Raw genomic sequence first — 20,727 nt, forward strand, 5'->3', positions numbered from 1 at the left:
AGCTGAGAGGGGAAAGGAATGCAACAGGATCAAAGAGGGAGGCCCTGTATAGCTGACTGTCAGCCCTTCCCTGATCACTGTTGGCCCTGCTTCCCCTGACTCTGTTCCTCTCAGCATGGACATCAGACATAAGCCTCTCCCCTCCATCCCTGGATTCTCTGTGATTTTAGCAGGCCATACTTGTCATCCCCAACCCCAGTCCTTTTTTTTTTTTTTGAACCAGGAATTGAACTCAGGGTTGCCTAACCAGTGAGCCACATTCCCTGCTTTTTATGTTTTATTTTGAGACTGACTTGGAATTTGTGATCCTCCTGCCTCAGCCACCTCAGCTCCTGGGATTACAGGAGTGAGCCACCATGCCCAGCCCCCAGCCCCAATTCTTACACTGCAGCTATTCTTTTTTTTTTTTTTTTTTTTTTGGTAGTGCTGGGGATTAAAACCCAGGGCCTTAAGCATGCAAGGCACTCTACCAACCGAGTTATATCCCCAGCCCTCTGCAGCTATTCTTTGTGTTTTTAGATACATGACCCATGCATACAAAAATACATATCACATTTACATGATCCATACATACATAAATATATATCACATTTATGTTACCACATAACAAATTCTAAATGTTTTAGCACATCTAAACCCAAGCATAACATTCATAAATTTACCTCCAGCGCCAGAACTAGAAAATTATTAAAAGCTTACAATACCTTTGAGCTCTAGGTAACACCCCTATCTCCCTGGGGAAATCATTTTTTTTTCAACAGTATTATCACATACATGTATGTGCCCTGAAGGATATATTAATTTTTCTTGTCTTTCATCTGTAAAACTGAAATCAAGCTGGGTGCACATGCCTGTAATCCCAGCAACTCAGGAGGCTGAGGCAGAAGGATTGCAGGTTCAAGAACAGCCTCAGCAACTTAGCAAAGCCCTAAGCAACTTAGTGAAGCCCTGTCTCAAAATAAAAAATAAATGGGTTCAATCCCCGACACCACACAAAAATAAATAAATAAAAAGAGGGCTGGGGTTGTGGCTCAGAGGTAGAGTGCTCGCCTACCATGTGTGAGGCACTGGGTTTGATCCTCAGCACCACATAAAAATAAAATATTGTGTCCACCTCTAACTAAAAAATATTTTAAAATAAATTAATAAAATAAAAAGAGTTGGGGGTGTTGGGGTTGTCGCTCAGTGGTAGAACGCTCACCTAGCATGTGCAAGGCCCTGGGTTCCATTCTCAGCACCACACAAAAACAAATAAATAAAGGTATTATGTGTAACTACAACTAAAAAGTAAATGTTTTTTTAAAAAAAGTTGGGGATGTGGCTCAGTTGCTAAGCACCAGTGGGTTCAATCCTCAATCCCCAAAAAACTGGAATCATATTGTATAGAGTCTACTGTATTGCTTTCTATGCCTTCAAATGTTCTCCATATTGTTACAGGTACCTGTTGTGCCTTAATTTTCTTTGTTGTATAATATTCTGTTATTGGTGATTGTATAGCAACATGTATATCTCTTCCTCTATTGGTGGACATCTGAGTTGCTACCAGTGCCTCTTGACCACCCAACTTGTGCCCTGCTCCATGACTCTCCTTTCACTCTTCCATGAAACAGTACATCTCCACAAAGCCATGAATCTCTGCCTTTAGCTCTCTTCTGAGCTCCAGACCACATAAAAGGCTCAACTGCAATTATTGAGCACTTACTTGGTGCAGCACTGTTTTTCAGCATTTTACATGTATTAGCACATTTAGCATGGTAAGTTATACTCTTATCCTCATTTACAAATAAGAAGATCAAGCTGGGGTTTTGGCTCAGTGGTAGAGCACTTGCCTAGCACGTGCAAGGCCGTGGGTTCGATCCTCAGCACTTCATAAAAAATAAATAAAAACAAATAAGAAGATCAAGACCCAGAGAGATTAATTTGCCCAAGATATCACACGTCTCTCACCCATCCGCCTCAAGTGCCATAGGCAACTCAAATGTCTATGATGTTACTTATCTTCCTTTCCAAATCAGTCCTCCCTTGTATTCTGCTTTCAGTGGTGACATTACCAACCCCCCACATCCAAGCCAGAAACCGGAAGTCATCATTGACTTCTCCCTGTCCCTCACCCACTCCTTCATCCAAACCAAGCCTAAGTCCTGCTAGTTATACCTCCTAGACATTGATCAAATCCCATCAGTAATTTCCACCCACAGTGCTGACCCAGTAGGTACCTGCTACTGCTCCTGGATTATTGCCTCTCTCCATGTTCTCTGTAGACCAGTCTCCCCCATTGCCTGCATCCTGCACACTCAGCTTAGGTGGGCTTTCTCCATCATCTCACCATTCTCCCACCAGAAGGAAGCCTATCCTCTGACTCCTGTCCCTTCAAACTGTCAGATGTCTCTTAGCCCCAGAAAGGACACCCTAATCCCCACTCCACTCTGCCTCCTCCTCTGAGAAGACTGAAGGCTGGCTGTAAGACCCCCTCTGAGCGCTAAACATCCTACTTTCTAGCTCGTTTTTCATAAGTACCTATCCTCCATTATTCTGCATTCATTAATGGTAGAGACCTCACCTTAGCCATTAGGCATCTTCAGTGACCAGGCATGGTCTGCACACAGTAAATGCTAAATATATGAACAACAACAAGAACCACAGGTGATGCTGCCTTCTACATCCCAGAAAGCAGGATGGCTGGTTTCTGCCTGGCCCCATCATCAACATATCCTGGCTGCCAAGCTGCCACCCAGACTCTGGACCTGTTTCCTATGAACTCTGTGAGACTTTTTCTTGCCTTTTTACTGATCTAAAATATTTCCCTCATTACATCTTCCTTCCCAACTCTGGAACTCCTTAATGTGTGAGAACTCTTATTTCAGGAAGGAGGAAGACGAGTCCAACCCCTTACTAGCTTTCAGTCCATACCACGCATCTTCAAGGGAATGAAAATTGGAACAAGAATGAAAAGAGTCTCATTATTTTTATGTATGAAGCACGGATAGAGTAAGTAAACATAGGTTTAGTATACCTGTGGTATTAAAAAAAATGTCATTAAGAAAATATTTAAAAGAATGCTGAAGGCACTAATGAAAAAAATGTTGAGAAATTCTGATCTGCACTCTTGATCTTGCTTTGTCTGGTCCAAGAACTGGCCATGGATAAAGAAGGGACAAATGGGGGGACTCTAGAATCCTATCACAAGGTACCCTCAAGATATGCCCAAAGTTGCCCCCACCCCCAGATAGTTCTGGGCCTTACATCAAATCACCCCCCTCAGAGTCCTCTATGCCTGTCACCTCACCCTAAGGCCACAGGTCAGTTCCTCCCAATTCTCCCTCAGGGAACACCCCAGCTCCTGTGCTGGAGAGAGTTGAGGCCTCTCAGCTCTATGCTCCAGACTTGAGCTAAGGCATAAACCTGGAGCTCCTGGAAGGAGCCAGGAGGGAAGCCCAACCACAGGAGGCCCCACAAAGTGAGGGTGCCACTGTGGGACAAGGCTTTCTTTATTAGGGTACGTTGGGATGACAGTCTCAACTTAGAACTGCTCTAAAGGCATGGAGCCACTTAAGGATGGGACAGGCTGGATTGAAGGGGCAATGGGGGAGGTCGTGGATGGGCTGGTCTTGGGCAATTCAGTTATCCTGTGATCTTCGCACACCATGGAGTTCTCCAAACTCTGAGGCTTCCGTGGGATGCTGGAGCCAATGAAGATGACATAGATGATGCCACCTAGGTAGGCACCTAGGAGTGGTGCCACCACTGGCACCCACCACCAGTTGTCCCCAGCACTGCAGGCAAGAGACAGGACTGCTGAGGAGGCCAATGCCCAGGGTGGCACTAGCATCCACCTCAGGCCAAGACAGAGTGAGCAGAGGAGTCACCCCAGGAGACACCCTTGCCAGGGGCCCTGGCCCGCCCCAACCAGATTCAGGGGTAGGGTTGACAGTCCCAGAGCAAGGTCTACATCTGTGCTGGTCTGGGAAAACATCAGGACCCACCCCAGCTCCCTGAGCTATCTGGATGTTCTGCAGGACTCTCCTAGGCGGCTGCTCAGGTTGCCCCACCCCTCTGCAAGCAGGGGCCCCACAGAAAACTCACAGGAATGGGGCTTGGCAAGGGCAGTACCTGAACACCTGTTTGCCCCAGCCAGCAATGAAAGTGAAGAAGCGAGGAGGCAGGTCCCGGGATGGGTTCATAGCATATCCTGAGTTCATGCCTAGGGACGCTCCGATGATGACAATGAGGAGGCCGACCACCAGAGCCTCTGTCCCTCGAAGTGCTGGATTGTTGTCCTTGTCCGTGATGGCAAAGAGACACAGCTGGAGCATTCCTGTGATAAACATCTGGGGAGTAGATGACATGGCAGCCCACTGAGGCCCTAGCCAAGCCACGGAGTCTCCATTGTACCCTAAATCCAAACACCCTGGCGGAGACATGTCTTGGTACAGTCCCCATCCAGAAGTCTTTTCTTCTATCACCCTACACTACTGACCTCATCCAGGAAGCCCCTCCACAATATCATGTGTTCAGGAAGGTAAGTGGCAAAAATGCCAGCAGTGGCCGTGGGACCAGTCACTGTCAGAAGGTTGCCGGAGAAGTGGATAATGGCCGCTGTGGAGACAGATTGAGTTATACCCCACCAACATCCCAGATTATAGGGTGAGGGTTGGGAAGCACCTCCAAGGCCTTTTCTCCCAGACATTTTTACAGAACCGGAACACCAAGACCTGATCTGCCCATGTTTCAGAGGAGGCTGAGACTGGAGGCAGACTACCCGGGAGAGAACACTCACTATAGAAGAGGCTGTAGATGGTGACAGCAGCCATGAAGGAGCCCAGAAACTGACCCAGAACATACACAGGAAACTTCCTCCAAGGCATGCGACCTAAAGCGCAGGTGGTGAAGGTCACAGCTGCATTCATATGGGCCCCTGTGGGGAGGGGCAGGTGTAGGGGAGATTGAGAGCAGAAACAAAGGATAAGATTAATAATATTGACAGCAACAGCAATAATAAATAGTAATGGTGAGTGTTTATGGAGTGTGTACTGTAACAAAGGCTCTCTCATTGAACCCTTACAATGGTCGCCACAAAGTAAGGACCACCATCTCCTTTTCACCATCAAGGAAAACGAGAAACAGAGGTGAATAATTTCCCTAAGATGACCCAGCTTGTAAAAATGGCAGGGGCAGGGGTGCTGTCAAAAGGGTTCATGAAGAGTCTGGGGAAGACATGCAGCCAAGGCAAGGGGTTCGGAGGCACATCCTCCCTCCAGGTAGCCAGTGAGGGTGAGGCACCAGCTGTATCAGAGACAAGGTTGGCTGGAGGTGGGCAGGAAACAGCTTGTCAGGAATACCTGGTCTTGCCCAATCAGAAGGGTCTGGGCTTACTCACCAGAGATGTTGCCTGCCACATGCATTCCTATGGTGACTCCAAAGCCAAAAGCCAAGTTGACACTCAAGTAGCTCCCAAATTTTTTCCCTCCTAGAACCATATGGGCTATAGAACCAAGGCCAAATACCTGCAAAAAAAAAAAAGGTTTCTGAGGTGGCTGCCTGCCCAGAAGTCCCAACCCCAGAGGAGAGCTCAGAAGTCAGTTCTAGCTCCTCACCACCCCCATGTCCTAGGCCTCCCCAGTATTGCCCTTAAAGACCCTCTGCTGTGCCCTCTTTTTTCCAGAGCCTTCTCTCTCATGGCCTCTCCTCCCTTACCCCATAGAGATCTCTCATACCTGAGCCAGTGAGAGCTAGGTGAAAGAAGTCAGGGACAGGTGGGAAAGTCAGAGGCTCCTAAGATATATCCAGGCACCTTGACCTTGAGCCCTCACCTGTAGTTTGGGTTGTGAGCAGGGCTTCAAAGAGGGGATGCACCCCTCAAAGCATCTTACACTTCAGGCCAACCTGAAGGATATTTCTATGCGGAGCACTATTATTCTTCAAAGAGGGGATGCACCCCTCAAAGCATCTTACACTTCAGGCCAACCTGAAGGATATTTCTATGCGGAGCACTATTATTCTCCCCAACTGATAGATGGGCAAAGTGAAGCTTCAAGAAATTGAATGGTGGGGCTGGGGCTGGGGCTGGGGCTCAGCAGCAGCGCACTTGCCTGGCATGTGTGAGGCACTGGGTTCGATTCTCAGCACCACATATAAATAAATAAAATAAAGGCCCATAAACAACTAAAAAAATATTTTTAAAAAAAAGAAATTGAATGGCTTATCCAAGGTCACACAGCCTGTAACACAGTGAAACATGATCAGATCCATGACAGATGGTCTCAAATCAAACAATTGCATTGCTCCATGCATTCCTTGCTGTCTCAGGCCTCTGTGTTGGATATACTGTTCCTTCTGCCGGAATACTTGATCCTATATTCTGAAAAAATTAATATTCTGTAAGATCAAACTTAGAAGTCACCTTCTTTGAAATGTCCATGTGTTTTAGGTCCAGCTTCTAGAAATCAGAGTCTAGATATGTGTTATGCAAGTTATCTAGATATGTGAAAAATTAGGCATAGTGGCACACACCTGTAATCCCAGTGACTCAGGAGGCTGAGACAGGAGGATTGTAAGTTTAAGGCCAGCCTCAGCAACTTAGCGAGGCCAACAGAAACTTAGAACTTATTTCAAAATAAAAAATAAAAAGGTCTGGGGCTGGGACTGGGGTTGTTGCTCAGTGGTAGAGCATTCACCTAGCATGTGCAAGGCCCTGGGTTCAATCCTCAGCACCACATAAAAATAAATAAAGGTATTGTGCCCAATTACAATTAAAAAATAAATATTAAAAAAAAGGTATGGGATGTAACTCAGTGACTAAGTGCCTCTGGGTTCAATCCCCAGAACCAAACAACAACAAAAGGATATCTAGTTATGTGACCACATGCAGCTGTTATGCACTTAAAATGGGACTGTCCAATTGAGATCTGCTCTAAGTGTAAAGCACATGCCAGATTTCAAAGATTTAGTTGGAAGTGGAGAATGTGAATTAACTTAACAATTTTATATTGACTACATGTTGGATTTTGGATACATGGGTTAAATATAATAACATACAACTTATTCTCACCTGTTGCTCTTTACTTTTTTAATGTAGCTACTAGAAAATTTTAAAGTATGTGACTCAAATTCTATTTCCCTTGACCAGTTCTGCTCTAAAGCTTAGGAAATAGAAAATATAAATAATTATGGACATGAGAACTGCAATGAAGCCATGGGTGAATAGGGCCCCAGGAGAAGAGGGGGCACACAGCTGGAGGCTGATTAGAGTCAGCATTTATGGGTGGATGTTAGAAACCTCAGCTGAGCAGGCGTTAAAATGGGAGAACAAAGAAAGTGCACCAGGGAGAGATTTTTCCAAGGAGGGCATGGTCAACTCGGTTAGTCATATGCAGCCTCTGGATCACAAGTATGAAGACCTGCCTGGAAAGCACATTCCTTTGGATGGCAATCCAGCAGTCATTAGTAACATGATGAGCACTGTGTTATCAGGCCATGGGCATGGGGGGGTTGGGGCAGAAGCCAGGAAAGATTGATAGGTAAGTGGTAAGGCGGTAAGGAAGAATTCATTTATTTGAGACAGGGTCTCACTATGTTGCCCAGGCTGGCCTCAAATTCTTGGGCTCAAGGGATCTATCTTTCTGCTGCAGCTTTCAGAGTATCTGGGAATACAGTTGGGCACCACCACGCCCAGCAGAGGTAACTTTTTTGCAGTGCTGGGGATTGGACCCCAGGCCTCACTCATGCTAGGCAAGTGCTCCAGCACTGAGCTACAATCCCAGCTGATGAGAATTAAAATGTACCAGTATAGGGGCTGGGATGTGGCTCAAGCGGTAGCGCGCTCGCCTGGCATGCGTGCGGCCCGGGTTCGATCCTCAGCACCACATACAAACAAAGATGTTGTGTCCGCCAAATACTAAAAAATAAATATTAAAAAATTCTCTCTCTCTCTACCTCTATCTCTCTCACTCTCTCTTAAAAAAAATAAAATAAAATAAAATGTACCAGTATAGAGACTTCTTTGAGAACTTCTTTGAAAAGTGAGAGTGTGTGATAAATGACAGGTTCACAAGATGAAGGGAGAGATGTTTTGTTAAGTGGAGAGATTTTGGTATGTTTATGGGTGGGCGTGCTGAAGATAGAAGAAAGAAAGAAAAAAGAGCAAAGGGCCTGAGTGGGCTGGAGGAATGGACTGAAATAGAGGAGTCCTCCAGGAAGGAGGTGACACACCCTAGCTTAGGAGAAATGTGTGGATGCACAGGTAGGTAACAGGTGGTGAGAGGGACAGGAACAAAAGGAGGTAGACACAGGAAGCTAGCCCAATGATTTTCTCTGTCAAACAGGAGATCAAACTATTTGCTAATTAAAAAAAAAAAAAAAAGACAGATGTAGAGCAGTTTCAAGGAAGTCTGAGAAAATGTGAAATATCCAGGTAGGACAGAGGACAGGCTGTTGAGCATGGCTCACTGGTTCCCTCAGGAGCCCAGGAAAGGTGCAGGGGAGCCCAGAAATGGCTGGCTTAAGGCCAGGAGAGGATGCAGCAGGAGAGGACAGGAACTGACAGGAATAGGAGGAGTGAGGCCATGCCAGGCTAGTTGGGGGACCTCCCAGGGAGTGAAGGGACTGAAGCAGGCATGGAGGGTCTGAAGACTGAGGGTCCCTCATTTCTGTTTTCCCCATGTCAACATAATGTTTGTTAAAAATAATGAATGTAACAACCAACAATAAAAATTAAAATAAATAAATAAATAAAAATAACGAATGAGCCAAGCACAGCGGTGCATGCCTATAATCCCAGCAGCTCGGAAGGCTGAGACACGAGGATCACAAGTTCAAAGCCAGCCTCAGAAACTTAGTGAGGTGCAAAGCAACTTAGCGAGACCCTGTCTCTAAATAAAATATAAACAGGGCTGAGGATGTAGCTCAGTGGTTAAGCACCCCTGGGTTCAATCTCTGGCACCAAAAAGAAAAAGAAAAAGAATGAGTGAATTAATCCCACATGATTCTCTGTGTCAGAATTGCCAATTGGCAATGCACATACCTAATCCATCCAGCACACAGGTTTTGGTTTTTAAAAACAGAAGTTTCAGCTCCTCTTGCAAAATAAGAAGCTGAGGCCATGCTGGCCTGTATTCCACCTCCATGGTAACAGCCAGCTGGAGCAGTGGCAGTTACACCCTTACACAGGTCTGCACTCTGTGTCCAAGTCCCTACCACCCTGAGTTGACATTCTTGGCCCCTGTAGCATATGAGTTTGCAACCCTTGCCCTATTGCTCACATACACAGCTTTGGGTTTCCAGGGCACCGATGGTTCCAGCCTCTCCCCTCTCTGGTAAGTGAATGTAACCCAGCCCATCAAAGTCCCCCCAATAGCCAGGAAGCCAGCTTTGAGGACAATAACCTTAGAGGTCATAGAGTAGAATAGCTCACTTCCCTCATCCTGGCTGCAATAAATGGGACCCAAGGTCACACTAGCATTTTTTTTTTTTTTTTTTTTTTTTTTGCAAAACCTTTACCCTGGTGATTCACTGAGTTTCCTATCAACTGAAAAAGCCCCCACTTCTTGGCACAGGTCTGGCAACTAAAAATAATAACAATACAATGTCCTACATGAGCTTAAACATTCTTTTAAAAGCATTGCTTCCTTTCAATCCTCACAGCAAATCTGTGTAGCAAGTGTTTTTGCCCACTGTAGAAAAACTGCAGCCCAGACAGGGATCTTGAACTACCCAGTGCCTGAAAGCAAGGGTCTTATCATAGCAGGCAGGGAGTTAACAAGGCAGCCTTAAAGAGCCTGTGATCTCTAAACTAAGGGACAGACCATAGAGGTTAAAGGTCAAGATTATGATATTAAACCAGGCATAGTGGTGTGCACCTGAAATCCCAGTGACTTGGGAGGCTGAGGTAGAAGGATTTCAAGTTTGAGGGCAGCCCGGGTAACTGAGTGAGACTCTGTCTCAAATTAGAAAATAAAAAGGGCTCTGGGTTCAGATGTCAATACCAAAAGAAAAAAAATTAATACTAGACTGGGCTAGATTTAATATTTTGTGTTTTTTAATTGGTTCTTCTTAGTTATACATAACAGTAGAATCCATTTTGATAACATTATTTAAGTATAGAATATATCTTACTCTAATTAGGACCCCATTCTTGTGGCATGATGATGGGATTCCCTTATGGATTTAATCTTAACTTAAAGTATGACTAAACCAGTGATTTAGTCTTACAGAGCCTCAGTTTCCCCATCTGTGAAATGGGGGCTAACAACAGTACCTACTTCACAGGGTCATTGTGAGGTTTGGGATGATGCCACATGTAAGGGGTTTAGCATCAGAGTGTTTGGTATGCAGTAAGTGCTCAACGATTATCTAAATAAAAAATTTTAAAAAAAAGGAAGGCAGATGTGGGCAAGTATCAAGACATGCGGGCTTGCTTTCCCTAAAGGCTCTCTAAAGAGGCACCCTCCTGCCTCTGAGGTTCCAAGGTTTAACAGCCCTCATGGGACTGGAATGTCTTGTCATAAATGAATTACTTTCTCCTGGATCAAGGAGGGACAGGATCCGGCTGCTGTCCTTACAGCTCAGGAGGCAAAGCAGGTAAGGGAGGAGGGTGAGAGAATGGGATGCAGGGAAGAAAAAGCAGATGAGAGCACTTGTCATAATAACAAGGACCAACACATGTGTATCAACACCTCTGTGCTGAGTGTTGGCACTTGGCCTTCTTCACACAAGTCTGCCACCTTGATGCTAGTGTCCCCATTTTCCAAAAGGAAACTAACATTCTGAGCAGTTTAAATGCTGGTGGAAGATCATACATAGCTAGAAGATAGCAGAGCCAGAGCACAAATAGCTCCAAAGCCCGTGAAGGCTGGATGCTATATACTTGAAAACTGAGAAGACAAGCTCAAAGCCAGAAGAGACCTGCCCAAGACCTGCTGGTGACTCTGTGGGTCAGGGTAAGAAACCAGGTGTCCAGAGTCCTTCTCACACAGGTTCATTCTCTCTGCACAATTTTACCCAATTCTAATGCATTTCCTCTCTTTCCTCCCAGCCCAACTTCTCTGGAGCTCCAGAGCCCTGTATTCAATTTATTACCTCTTGAATTCTCCACTGGCATCTCACCTGATCATGTCCAAACCAACCTCACCTCTTCTTGTACTAGCTCCATGCTCCAGAATGGCCCATCAGACATCTGTTGCTTGCAAAGTCTCCTTGATTCCATCTCCTACAATTCTATATATGGGCTTTCTTTGCCATCCCCAACCATGTCACAGCCCTCCTCCTCTTTTTTTTTTTTTTTTTTTTTTTGGTACCAGGAATTGAACCCAGAGGTGCTCAACTACTGAGCCACTTTATACATATATATATATATATATATATATATATATATATATGTATATATATATATATATATATATTTTTTTTTTTTTTTTTTTAAATCAGAGACAGGGTCTCGCTAAGTTGCTTAGGGCCTTAACTCACGATCCTCCTGCCTCAACCTCTGAGCCACTGGGATTACAGGCATGTGCCGCCATGCCTGGCACAGCCCTCTCTCTATTCCATCTAAATCAGCCTCCTAACTGGCTCCTCTCCCTCCAGCTTAGCCTTTTCTGCTTAGTCTCCACACTGTGCCCAAAAGCTACCTTCTAAAATCCAGATATGGCCATATCACTCCCCTGCTTGATAACCTTCAATGTCTCCCCATTGTCCTCAAAATTAATTTTCAAAGCCTGACATTCAAGGTTTTCAGCAGCCCCTTTACCCTTGGTTTTCCTTTTCCCACTGCCATCTGTGCCCCTTGACTCTCCAGCTCATGGTTTCACCCTGTCCTGGTTTATTATGAGCCCTTTCTGTCCCAAAAGGACTTGTTGAGCAAAGCCTTTCACCTACTTTCTTGTGCTTTCTTCTCAGATTCCCAGATCAGAGGCAGAGGAAGTAACAGTATGCCTCATGGGGTCAGAGCTGGGAGAGATTTGTGGACTGCCCCTGCTGCACCCCCCACCCACCCCATGCCCCCCATCCACTCACCATCATGACATACGTGCTCATGAACTCAGCCAGGAACTCCCGCACCATCTCCTTCTGCAGTGTTGCTTGTATCCTCATTAGCACCGACCAGGAGACCATCTTGAAGTTGCTGTTGGATCTGAAGCAGCGGCCCAAGCCCATGGACAGAAAGGAAAGTCAAGTCTGCCTACTGCCCATCAGCCCTTCAACTCCTGGCTGAGTTAATAGGTAACCCTGCAGCTTCTCCACATACGCTTCCTTGTGCCCACGGCAGCTAGGACAGCTGGGATCAGAGACACCAGAGAGCCACAGAATCATGGAGAGGAACTGGGGCAGATGGCCCAATCAGGCTCCTTCTTCCTTCTTACAGGAAATGGACAAGTGGGAAGGACCCACCAATGTGGCCACTTTGTAGAGGGGGTCATTGGGTAGCAGAAAGTGCAACCTGAAGTGTTGAGGAGCTGCTAGGAGAAGCAGGGTAGGAGAGAGCAGGCTGAAGAGTGGAGCTCAATTATCCGTCTGCCTAACTGCAGGAGCCAGAACTTGAGGATCACAGACCAGGATCTGGCAATAGTGAGGCACTTTTCAAACAGCATGGGGTGTGGCAAAATCTGATGCTGGGTTCTATAAACAGCACTGAGGCCTGAAACATGTACCAGCCTCTGCCAAGATGAGGGTGTCAGCAAAATGAACCAGGCTGTATAGCTAGGTCAGCACAAAGAGATATCTGTAAGTGAATGAATGAATGAACAAGAGAGAGGGAGGGAGAAAGGACAGACAGATAGGATAGGATCTTACTTCCTGGTTTATCCTCAGTGCCTAACACAGTGCCAAGCCCATAGAAGATGTATTGGTTGGATCAATGAAAACTGGGGGAACCTGTCTCTTACTCTCAACTAAATCCCAGAGCTAAATACACAGATGGATGAACAGAAAGATGCTGGGCACGGTGAAGAACATCTGTAATTCCAGTGGCTCTGGAGGCTGAGCATGGCAAATTCAAATCCAACCTCAGCAACTTAGTGATGACCTAAGCAACTTAGTGAGACCCTGTCTCAAAAATAAAATAATAATAATAAAAGGGCGGGGCTGGGGTTGTGGCTCAGAGGTTGAGCACTGGCCTAGTGTGTGTGAGGCACTGGGGTCAATTCTCAGCACCGCATATAAATAAATAAAAGTCCACTGACAACTAAAAAATATTTTTTAAAATATGTAGTTTTTTAGTTGTAGGTAGACACAATACCTTTATTTTATGCATTTATTTTTATATTGTGCTGAGGATCAAACCCAGAGCCTCACACGTGCCAGGCTAGTACTCTACCACTGAGCCCCAGCCCCAGCCCCCAAAAAATATTTTTAAAAAATAATAATAGGGCTGGGGTTATGGCTCAGTGGTAGAGCACTTGCCTAGCACATGTGAGGCAGTGGGTTTGATCTTCAGCACCCCATAAAAATAAATGCATAAAATAAAGGTATTGTGTCCATCCACAACTAAAAAACTTTTTTTTTAATTTTAATATTTATTTTTTTTAGCCTTCGGCGGACACAACATTTTTGTTTGTATGTGGTGCTGAGGATCGAACCTGGGCCGCACGCATGCCAGGCGAGCGTGCTACCACTTGAGCCACATCCCCAGCCCTAAAAAATATTTTTTAAAAAATAATAATAGGGCTGGGGTTGTGGCTCAGCGGTAGAGCACTCACCTAGCATGTGCGAGGCCCTGGGTTCCATCCACAGCACCACATAAAAATAAATAAATAAAGATATTATGTCCATGGGGCTGGGGATGTGGCTCAAGTGGTAGCGCGCTCGCCTGGCATGCGTGCGGCCCGGGTTCGATCCTCAGCACCACATACAAACAAAGATGTTGTGTCCGCCGAAAACTAAAAAATAAATATTAAAAAAATTCTCTCTCTCTCTCTTTCTCTTTAAAAAAATAAAACAAAAGCAACATCTTTTTTTAAAAAAAGATATTGTGTCCAACTAAAAAATAAATTTAAAAATAATAATAATAATAATGGGCTGGGGTTGTGGCTCAGTGGTAGAGTGTACACCTAGCACATGCAAGGACCTGGGTTCAATTCTCAACACCACATAAAAATAAATAAAATAAAGGAATCGTGTCCAACCACAACTAAAAAATAAATATTAATAATAATAATAAAAGGTATCAGGATGTGGCTCAGTGGTTAAGCATCCCTAAGTTCAATGCCTGGCACCAAAATAAATAAATAAATATTTTTTTAAAAAAGCCAGGTGCAGAATCATATGATTATCTCAATAGATGCTGAAAAAAGCATTCAATACAATACAGCACCTCTTCACATTCAAAAAACTAGAAAAACTAGGAATAGTAGGATCAAACTTCAACATTTTAAAAGCTATCTATGTTAAGCCCAAGACCAACATCATTCTAAATGGAGAAAAAATGGAAGCATTTCCTCTAAAAACTGGAACAAGACAGGGATACCCTCTTTCACCACATCTATTTAACACAGTCCTTGAAATTCTAGCCAGAGCAATCAGATAGACTAAAAAAATTAAAAGGATATACATAGGAAAAGAAGAACTCAAATTATTACTATTTGCCAATAACATGATTCTATATTTAGAAGGTCGAAAAAAATTCCACCAGAAAACTTCTAGAACCAATCAATGAATTCAGCAAAGTAGCAGGATATAAAAACAATACCCATAAATCAAATGCATTTCTAAACAAAAGTGATGAATCCACTGAAAGAGAAATTAGGAAAACTACCCCATTCAAAATAGCTTAAAAAGTATAAAATACTTGGGAATAAATTTTAAAAAGGTGAAAGACCTCTACAATGAAAACTACAGGACACTAAAGAAGGAAATTGAAGAAGACCTTAAAAGATGGAAAGATCTTCCATGCTCTTGGATAGGCAGAATTAATATTGTCAAAATGGACATTATACAGATTTAATGTAAAACTATTATACATATTTAATGCAATTTCTGTTAAAATCCCAGTGACATTCTTCAAAGAACTTGAAAAAGCAATCATGAAATTCATTTGGAATGATAAGAAACCCAGAATAGCCAAAGCAATCCTAAGGGAAAAAAAAAAAAAAAAGCATCACAATATCAGACCTTAAACTATACTACAAAGCAATAGTAACAAAAACAGCATGGTTTTGGCAACAAATAGACATGTAGACCAATGGTACTGAACAGAAGACACAGAGACCAACCCACATAAATACAGTTATCTCATACTAGACAAAGGCACCAAAAATATACATTGGAGAAATGATAGCCTCTTAAACAAATGGTGCTGGGAAAACTGCAAATCCATATGTAGCATGCATAAAACTCAAAGTGGATCAAAGACCTAGGAATTAAACCAGAAACCTTGCACCTAATACAGGAACAGTAGGCCCAAATGTTTATCATGTCAGATTAGGCCCTGACTTTCTTAACAATCCCCTAAAGTTCAAGAAATAAAATCAAGAATCAATAAATGTGGGGCTGGGGTTGTGGCTCAGAGGTAGCGTGCTTGCCTAGCATGTGTGATGCACTGGGTTTGATTCTCAGCACCACATACATATAAATAAGATAAAGGTCCATCAACAACTAAAAAAATATTTTAAAAAGAGAATCAATAAATGGGATGCATTCAAACTAAAAAGCTTCTTCTTAGCAAAAGAAACAATAATTGAGGTGAAGAAAGAGCCTATAGTATGGGAGCAAATTTTTACCACATGTACAACAGATAGAGCACTAATCTCCAGGATATACAAATAACTCAAAAGACTTACTACAAAAAAAAGAAAGAAAGAAAGAGGAAAAAAGAAACAGCCCATCAATAAATGGCCTAAGGAACTGAACAGACACTTCTCAGAAGAAGATATACAAACGAACCACAAATATATGAAAAAGTGTTCAACATCTTTAGTAATTAGAGAAATGCAAATCAAAACTACTCTAGGATTTCATCTCACCCCAATCAGAATGGCAGTTATCAAGAATACAAGCAATAATAAATAAGAGTTGGAGAGGATGTGGGGAAAAAGGTACACTCATACATTTCTGGTGGGACTGCAAATTGGGGCAACCGCTTTGGACAGCAGTGTGGAGATTCCTCAGAAAACTTGGAATAGAACCACCATTTTACCCAACTATCCCACTCCTTGATTTATTCCCAAAGGACTTAAAATAAGCATACTATAGTGACATAACAATACCAATGTTTATAGCAACTGAATTCACAATAGCTAAACTGTGGAACCAACCTAGATGCCCATCAGTAGATGAATGGATAAAGAAATGGTGGTATATATATACACAATGGAATATTACTCAGCAATAAAAGAGAATAAAATTGTGGCATTTGCAGGTAAATGGACAAAGTTGGAGAATATTACGCTAAGTGAAGTAAGCCAATCCAAAAAAACTAAAGGCCGAATGTTTTCTCTGATTAGTGGATGCTGATCTATGATGGGGTGGGGGTAAAAAATTGAAGAAATTTGAATTGGGCAAAGGGGAGGGTGAGGAGGGGTTGTGGAGGTAGGAAAGATGGTGGAATGAAATGGACATCATTACCCTAGGTACACGTATGATTGGACAAATGGTGCAACCAGAGAACTGAAATGTTGTGTTCCATTTGTATACAAGGAATTAAAATGCATTCTGCTGTCATGTACAACTAAGTAGAACAAATAATAATAAAAAGCCAGGTGCAGTAGCGCACATCTGTTATTCCAGCAGCTCAGGATGCTGAAGAGGATCACAAGTTCAAAGCCAGCCTCAGCAACTTAGGAATGCCCTGAGCAACTCAGTAAGAACTTGTCTCTAAATACAAAATAAAAAGGCTGGGGATATGGCTCAGTGCTTATGTGCCCTTGGGTTCAATCCTCAGTACCAAAAAAAAAAAAAAAATTAAGTGAATTTCAGGTCCCAATGACTGTGAGGGGGAGGACTAAGCTGGGAAAAGACTGGAAAGGACTGGAGAGGAGAGAGATGCTGGGGTATGGAGGATAAAGAGGAAGAAGAGAGCAGGTGGTGATTACACTGGCTGTAAGGAAGTAGGGTGGTGGTAGAATCAATAGTGGGAGGCATACACATTCTAGATATTTCTAGATATGACTAGATGTGAGGGAAATGTCAAGGATGTGTCCTTGACTTTTGGCTTGAGCAACTGAGAAGGGAACACCTGACTGAGCTGAGGTCACAGGCAGAGGAACAGACTCAGAGGGAGTGAAGGAGGCTGTTTTCAACTAGGATCTGAGTTGTGTGTAGGACACCAACAGGTCTTTGGTGTCTAAAGCCCAGGAGGAAGATGTGGGCTGGACACAGCAATGTCATCGGGACAGGAGGGAGGAACATTCATTCTCTCAATCTAAGAGTACACAAATGGTAAATTTGCTCTTGTGGAGCTAACAGCAATGAAATAAACAAGTGCATTCATGGGTTAGAAAGTAGTAGAACCCATGGGGGAACTGGGGTAAGGAAAGGGGGAGCTGGTAGGCGTGGAGTGTGATTGTAAGTGGAGTAGGCAGAGTAAGCTGCATTGAGAAGATGGACTTTCTTTTTTTTAAGAAGTGTCTTTTTTTTTTCCTTTATTTATTTATTTTTATGCCATGCTGAGGATCGAACCCAATGCCTCTTTCATGTGAGCCACAATCCCAGCCCCAAGAAGATGGCCTTTGACTAGACATGAGGGAGGGGAAGGAAGGCACCAAGTAGATAACTGTGGGAGAGCACTTCAGGCAGAGGGATGAGTCACAGAAGGACTCTGAGCTGTCTGCAGAAAGCCAAGGTTGTGTGTGGCTACAGGAGGGACAGTGAGGCGGGGGTGGGGATCCGCAGAGAGCTAAAGGGGATTAGATCGTGCAAAAACTCCGGCTCTTGTTCCATCCCAAGGGGCCAAGAAATGGGAAGTTCAGTTCAGCTGAGAGGGGCAGTCAGAACACACTGACCAACCCCTGAACCCTTTGTCTCTCTGAGCCCCTCACCCCAGGGCCCAACCTGGGCTTACCTGTGCTGTGAGGACTTGAGAGACAGGTGGGAGACACACTTCTCTCATCCATGGGCTTCGAGGGAAGCAGGAAGGATGGGGACTAGGGGAGCAGCTGCCAGAAGGGAGAGGCTGAGGAGAGGACAGGGGGGACACTAAGGTGTGCCTGGAGGAGGACAGGAGGCTGAGATGGGGAATGAGGTGGGGTACTTACCGCCTCTGCCCACCTACTTGAGCCATATCTTGTCCTTCAGATTTGTAGATGCTGTGAAGCCAAAGAGAGGTCACTGGGCTGCGGGATGCAGAACGCCGTCCCACATTCCCATCAGACTCAGTCCCACAGGGGAGAAGTCACTGGGCAGCTAGCTCCTGCTAGTGCCACCCCCTCAACTCAGCCAAATTGGCATGACTGGGTGTGCCTCAGCCAATAGCAAGAGGCCCTGGAGTCCCCACCCCTCTACCCATGCTGGCCTCAGGACCCCTGACTTCTGGGCCAGGCCCTTCAGAGGTCCTCCTGACCTTCCCAAGTCTGCAACACACTCAGTTTTGGACAGTGCAAGGTCTGCAGCCTCCCCTCAGTGACTCCAGCCTCTCATAACAGATATCATGCCTTTAATATAACCTCAAGCTCACTTGTTGATGATTTAAACTGTGACTTTCCAGGACCTCTTCCCTACACTCATGCACACAGGATGTGGCCCTGAAAACTCATTTAGCCCATGCCTCCACCTCAGAACAAAGACTAATCCCCCCCACACCTTTCCTCAAACATCCTCCCCCTGCCACTCCTATTTTTCTCTCAAACTGACAGCATGAAAATAACCCTTGCGTTTTCCTCATCCTATATTCTCTCTCTCTCTCTCTCTCTCTCTCTCTCTCACACACACACACACACACACACACACACACACACACAGGGATTGAACCCAGGGGTGCTTAACCACAAAACCACATTCCTCAGCCCTTTTTTTATATTTTATTAGAGACTAGGGTGTCATTGATTGCTGAGGCTGGGTTTGAACTCACTATACTCCTGCCTCAGCCTCCCAAATTACTGGAATTACAGGCATGTGCCACCGTGCCCAGCATGACCTCACTCTCTAACCCAATCTCCTCTGACTGCAGCACAAATTCATATTCTCAACTCTGAAGGCAGAAACTCTCCAGCACCAAGGGAGGGGAACCCCGGGGAGAAGATGCTTCTGCAAGCTAACAGCTGGCCTGTCCCTTTTGCCCTGGTCCAGGGTAAATCCTCTACAGCTCTCTTCTCCTCCCACCCCTGTGCTCTACTGACTTCCCAGCCCAATGCATTCTCAAAGTCTGTTCCACCAAGCTGCTCTGGTTGTCCCAGAAGTCAACTAACAGGTAAGGAAACTGTGGCCCAGAGAGAGGGTGCTATGTGCTCATATCACACAGCAACACAGGACTGAACCAGAACAGAAAAGCCAAGCCTTCAACTCCCCCAGTTGGTACTTGTTTCACAGTCAATCCTTCAGCCACCTCTTCCCTGCATGATCCCCCAAGGCCCTTCCAGGATTTCACCTTGAGGAGACCACCTTGCCCCAGCTCTGCCTGAATCCCCACTCACTCTGCTGAAGTGCCTTAGGTGTCTCAGCCTTTATCTTGGGGGCTTCTCAGTTAAAGTAGGTCTCAGTCTTGTTCCTCCATTACTGTCGGCACAGTCTGTAACCCCAGTTGGAGCTCAATTATCTCTTTGTCCCTAGTCCAGAGCCCGCCCCTCAGCCCTTCCCAGAGCAGCCTCAAGTGCTGCTCCTGCCCCTCCAGGGGAGAGGTCAGTAGGACAGGGGTTTGGCCACTTGAGCCAAGTCCAGATGCACTGCCCAAAATAGCATTCCTCCGCCTGCCAATGGCACCCTGGAAAGTAAGTTCTGTGGCAGCCCTTGTGAAGTCAGTTGTGGAACTCCAGGTAGGCACTTTTCTCCTCTCAGTCCCAAGGGAAAGAACGATCCTCCAAGCCAGATGTTGGGCCTGTCGCCAGGACCAGAGCCTAAGGTAACTCTTCCAGGGTCCCAAACCTGGCAAAAGGCTACAGAGGCTCCTAGGCCGCCAGCTACAGAATAGGGACTGTAGGTAGAAATTTCTGGATATCAGTAGTCAACTGGGGGTGGGGTGGGGAAATAGATTCTGAGTCCATCCTCAGGGAGTCCTTGACCTGAAGTAGGGAAGGGGACTCAGGAACTGTCCTCAAGGGCCCCAATCTGAAGGGAAAGACACAAAAGCAATATTTTCAGGGAAACCCCATTCCAGAGGGGAGGGGGGAACCCAGGCCTAGTCCCCTAGGGGCCCCTGTCTGAGGCCAAGATGGGGAAACCTAGGCCTCATGAAGGAGCAAAGCTGGACCAGTGGGGGATAGAGCTCAGGGCTGTAGGAGCTCAGTGACCAAAATGGGGTCAGGAGGGAGCCTGGAGACAAGCTGCAGTCTGAGAGGTTGGGGTTTTCTGTTTGTTGTTTTGTTTGTTTGTTGGCTGTACTAGAGATTGAGCCCAAGGCTTCTCACTCGCTAGGCAAGCACTCTACCACTGAGCAACACCCTCAAACCTTTTTATTTTTTGGTACCAGCACGGCCACCCTCAACCCTTTTAAATTTTTTTAAAAAATTTTTGAGACATGGTCTTGCTAAGTCACTAGGCTGGCTTCAAACTTCCAATCCTTTTGCTTCAGGCTCCCGAGTACCTGTCCTACCACACGTAGGTCCAAGAGGTCTTTTAGAGTCAAATCTTGGCTGGGTCTGGAAGGACAAG

General features: G+C 45.0%; 1 protein-coding gene across 4 annotated transcripts; it reads right to left on the reverse strand.

Annotated features, from left to right (window-relative positions):
- Positions 1-2,946: 2,946 nt before the first annotated feature.
- Positions 2,947-19,704, reverse strand: Aqp7 (aquaporin 7). Of its 4 annotated transcripts, XM_071600694.1 has the most exons (9): positions 19,554-19,704; positions 18,180-18,230; positions 17,987-18,097; positions 12,007-12,124; positions 5,378-5,504; positions 4,778-4,915; positions 4,478-4,596; positions 4,111-4,328; positions 2,947-3,773 (listed from the first exon to the last, which is right to left on the reverse strand). In XM_071600694.1, exons 4-9 carry the CDS (start codon positions 12,103-12,105, stop codon positions 3,521-3,523), a joined length of 954 nt encoding a protein of 317 aa, XP_071456795.1. In that variant the 5' UTR covers positions 12,106-12,124; positions 17,987-18,097; positions 18,180-18,230; positions 19,554-19,704; the 3' UTR covers positions 2,947-3,520. The 4 variants fall into 4 exon arrangements, with proteins under 4 accessions (XP_071456795.1, XP_071456793.1, XP_071456794.1 ...); XM_071600692.1 differs by lacking the exon at positions 17,987-18,097; XM_071600693.1 differs by lacking the exons at positions 17,987-18,097; positions 19,554-19,704 and adding an exon at positions 18,485-18,580.
- Between the last annotated feature and the right edge of the window lie 1,023 nt (positions 19,705-20,727).

This window comes from Marmota flaviventris, chromosome 13 (assembly GCF_047511675.1).
Source record: "Marmota flaviventris isolate mMarFla1 chromosome 13, mMarFla1.hap1, whole genome shotgun sequence".
Classification (NCBI taxonomy): Eukaryota; Metazoa; Chordata; class Mammalia; order Rodentia; family Sciuridae; genus Marmota; species Marmota flaviventris.